The sequence below is a fragment of the Monopterus albus genome, unplaced genomic scaffold (genome assembly GCF_001952655.1).
Source record: "Monopterus albus unplaced genomic scaffold, M_albus_1.0 scaffold52.1, whole genome shotgun sequence".
Taxonomy (NCBI): Eukaryota; Metazoa; Chordata; class Actinopteri; order Synbranchiformes; family Synbranchidae; genus Monopterus; species Monopterus albus.
Genome location: NW_018127932.1, coordinates 2,398,662 through 2,403,348, shown reverse-complemented (window position 1 = coordinate 2,403,348; position 4,687 = coordinate 2,398,662). Strand labels below are relative to the sequence as shown.

General features: G+C 36.4%; 1 protein-coding gene across 4 annotated transcripts in view; it reads right to left on the bottom strand.

Moving 5' to 3' along the window:
- Positions 1–4,687, bottom strand: part of slc8a1b (solute carrier family 8 member 1b) — a 114,372-nt gene that overhangs the window by 4,355 nt on the left and 105,330 nt on the right. For all 4 annotated transcript variants that reach the window (XM_020601645.1, XM_020601646.1, XM_020601644.1 and 1 more), the window contains exon 9: positions 2,781–2,870. In XM_020601645.1, the coding sequence (XP_020457301.1) occupies positions 2,781–2,870 (90 nt within the window). The remainder of the gene's footprint in view (positions 1–2,780; positions 2,871–4,687) is intronic.

Here is a 4,687-nt window from a genome sequence, read left to right as displayed (position 1 = left end):
AGCCTGCTGGGCTTAACTGTGTGTGCCAATGTTTCTTTGTACAGTGCATGCATGCACACTGTGTCTGTGTCTTAGTGAATGATGCCACGTGGGTCCGATCTGATGCCATACCTCCACCAGCTGGGAAATGCATGCGTGTGTGTGAGCATCAGTGAGTCTTTGAATGCCTGATTAAGAGGCTGAGTGCGGGGGTGCTTGCATGTTCAGTAACAGTGTGTGTGTGAGACACAGGTTTCACTCGGCAGCTCCTTCTGAGAGCATATATCTCCCTGGGGAGTTCTCTGCCCTTTTCCTCTGCCTCTCTGTCAATCAACCATTGTCTTTCTCTCTCCCCTTTTCTACCTCCTCTCCCTCCACTTCTCCTTCCTGTCTCTTCTGGTCGTATTTTCCGCTTACTTGTTAAAATGGAAGGCCTCACTGGGGAGCACTAGTGTGTTCATAGCAATCTGATGGTCTTTCTACATGTGGAAAGTTTTGCCTGGAGGTGGTGGATCGAGGAAAGATCGGGGGTCAGTAAAAAGATTAGGATTCATCTCTCAGGGACCATGAATACAAACATTTTGATTACTGATTCATCATTCAATGAAATTAAAGAAAAAATAATTCCAAAACCAAAGTAGACATCACCAGTTTGTTTTGTTCAACAAACTGTCAAATACCTAACAAGATTCAATCTGAAATGAACCTGTAAGAGAGAAAGTCTATAACAATAAAACAAACTAACAATTTACAATTGTAAATATGGTTGTAATAGTCTGCACAGAAAACCCTTTTTTTGTCTGAGAAGAAAGTCTCCAAATGCTCTATACAGACCTAACAGTCCCTAAAAGTCACACAGTGCATTGTTTTCAGTTTAAAGGTAGTTATTGACATGAAAGGCCAACATGAAATGATACACGGCATACTTTAAATACAGTATACTTTGGATTCTTAAAGTGATCAGGCTCGTTAGATTTACCTAAATCCCACACCGACAACAAATTTTAGTTTTTTTGTTTTTAATTCATTATCTTTCTCTCTTTCTTCTTATTTTTACTGTTAAATTAACTCATGCTGTTTTCTTCCTCTCGCTGTGTGTTAGCTTGGCTAACTGTGATAAATGAGGTTAATCATCCTGGAACCACAGTACAGGGTGGGTTTAATTAACTCTACTAGCCACACAGCTGGAGGTATGCTTCTCTCTCTCCCTCTCTCTCTCTCTCTCTGAGTGTGTATGTGTGTGTGGTGGTGCCGGTGGTGGGGGTTAAAAAGGCTGAGAGCCTCAGAAACACTGAACCACTTTCGTTCTGTTACTCTCCTAATTCTGTGTACTGTATGTATGCAGCAAAAAATGAATGTATATTTCTGTTTGTGTGCAGATATTACATTGTCTGTCTTTGTGTGTATGTGCATGTGGATGTGTGAAACTGTATGTAATACTAACCCCTGAGCTCCATAAATGGGAGAACAGAAACTGCCTGAGCCTGACATGACAGATAGCCCTGTGTTGTAAACACAGTGGTTACCGTACAGGCGAGTGTGTGCATGTGCAGGTGCATGAAATCATGAATCTGTTTGTCAAGGTAATTACAGTTGCACTGTTGTTTATGCATCTGGTATAAATCTAGTGTTCAAGCGAGTGCTATATGTCTGCATGTGTGTCCTGTGTGTGAGTGTGCAGAAGCAGGAGACCGGGGTCAAGGTTAAAACTTATTAAGTTGGCTGCTGAAAGTCATGGCTCATTCTTCACAGTTAGAAGATGACTCATTCTGCTGTCTGCAGACTGCGCTGCTTCACATAACAGGGGCCCACGTACAAAAATGCACTGGACAAATTGGAAACCACTTTGTCACGCATGGTAAAACTAACTCAGCATTACAGCAGAGAAATACATGTGTGCATTCTTTTAACTTTGCTAATTTTTGCTTTGCACATTCACGGTAAACAAAGAGGAACCAAATCTAAATTAATTTGCAGAAAGAAAGTCTCAGATAATTTAATTTAATGTCTTACTTTGTTCAATTTAAATCCTGCAGAAAACCTCTTACACTCCATCTTATTAAAGAGCAGGTTTGTGAATATTATCATCATTCCCAAAGACATAATCATTTTCCTGTAATGAAGAATAACTAATAGTCCATTCCCCATGTTACATAACCATAAAATCTAGATATTTCTCAGTCAACCTAAACAATAATGACTGCATTAGCTGACTATTTGATGAGATGTGAGCAGATCTGATAATTCATAACAAACCAAAGCAAAAACAACTGAAATTCTCCTCTGTGGTGTAATTTTCAAAATTATCACAAGTGAAATACAGTACATTTTTGTAAAACACATACTTTTTTCTTCACATTTTACACATTAGTACATTAATATACTTCTGCAATTGTGCAGATGCTCTGTGAAAACCAACTATAGGTGTAGTTTCCACATAATAATCACATGCATAGCCTATTGTAAGTACACTTGTGGCAGGGATACACTCAGTTTTATTCTGCAGTAAACATTCTGAAGAATAATTAAACTGAAACAACAATGTGAAAATGTCAAGGAACACCCCCTGAAAGAGGTCAATGAAGAACACAATGAAGAAGCTAAATTGAAGACCTCTGGGTATTTTATGCCCTTAAAGCCCTTATGAAGATAAATGCCAAGTGTGGAGAGAGAAAGGGTTTGGTTATCGCTGAGAAAATCCCAATAGTCAGATATTTAAGATAAGTTAAAATAGTAGCAGTGTTGGATCAGTATCAGAGAACTCATAGGAACATACAGTGTATACACTCACATGTACTTACCTGGTACAGAGGTTCCCAGTGCAACAAATACTACTGCAGTGACGGAGTCTTTCAGGCCCACTGTGCAGCCAAAATGAGAGGCAAGGTCCCCTGAAATGTTATAACATGAACATTATTAATTTTTATTATTAATTAATTCCAAGCATGTAATAAAACAGAGAGAAACAGAGAGAAAAATAAAAAAATAAAATAAAAAAGAAATCAGCATGTAACACAAAACAACCAAACCAATTACCATATACAACAACAAAAAAAAAAAAGAAATTTCTCTAGACGATGCTTAGTCATTACATGCTTGCAAGGGAGTAGAAAGAAGTAATATACTTATCTAGTTGTACCCCTAGTGATCCAAACTATGGTTGACACAACCCAAGTATTTAACTAAACAACTACACTGGTTAAATTCCCACAACCACCAAATTACTACATTCCTTCTAACCACAAATCACATTTACATAATTGGAAAGCAAATGATAAACAATAAATTATTCATATCCCACCTATAAATACACCAATAATATCTTAATAAAATCATTACACTTCCTGTATCCAATACCCAGCTATGCAGGCCTTTTTATATTTATTCTTAAATTGTTTTACACTTGTACATTGTTTTAAATCATCACCCAATCTATTCCATAATTTTACACCACTCACAGATATACAAAAACTTTTCCTAGTTGTACGTATGGCCTGAGTTTTTAAATTTAAGTGGCCCCTCAATCCATAACCACCCTCTCGATCACCAAACAGACCCCGAATACCACTTGGCACCAAATTATATCTGACTTTATACATAAATACAGCAGATTTGTATTTTACTAAATCAAAAAATTTTAAAAATCCTGAATGTGCAAATGATGAATTCGTATGATCCCTATAACCAAGTCCATGAACAATTCTAATGGCCCTTTTCTGTAGTTTAAATAATGAGCATAATGCGCTTTTGTATGTATTTCCCCAACACTCAACACAGTAGTCCAAATAAGGTACAAACATAGAACAGTAAAGAGTATGGAGTGACTTCCGATCCACAATATTTTTAACTCTTGCCAATATAGATATACTTTTAGCCAATTTATTATGTATATATTTAATATGAGGTTTCCAACAGATTTTATCATCAATATTTATGCCTAGAAATTTTGTTTCGTAAACTCTTTCTATATTGGCATCCCCCACCCTTACTTGAATCTGACGATTTAATCTTCCATATCCAAACAGCATGAATTTTGTTTTGTCCAGATTTAGTGATAACTTATTCCTGTCACACCATTTCTTCACCTTGTCCAATTCCACAGTAATCAGACCCAAAAGTTGCTGTAGGTCTTCCCCAGAGGCCCATATAGTAGTATCATCAGCAAATAGTACAAAGTTCAATAATTCAGAAACATTGCATATATCGTTAATATACAGTATGAAAAGTTTAGGACCCAAAACTGACCCCTGTGGGACTCCACATACTATATCCAGAAAATCTGATTGGTGCTCACCCAGACTTACAAATTGCCGTCTGTTGGTCAAATAACTTTTTTTTGAAAATCAATAAAAAATCCCCAATGTTTGTTTCTTGTTGTCCCAGGCACTAGTAACACCTTCTACAAATTCAGTTATTGCAAACGCTGTGGATCTATTAGATCTGAAACCATATTGCTTTTCAGTTAAAATTTTATATTTGTCCAAAAATTTATCTAGTCTAGCATCAAAAAGTTTTCCTAAGATTTTAGAGAATTGCGATAATAAAGAAATAGGTCTATAATTTGTAATATTATGTCTATCTCCAGATTTATAAAGCGGAATAACCTTTGCTATTTTCATACTATTAGGAAATTTTCCTGATTGAAAGGACAAATTAAAGATATAAGTTAGTGGTTTAGAACAACCATCAATTACCGATTTAATAATAG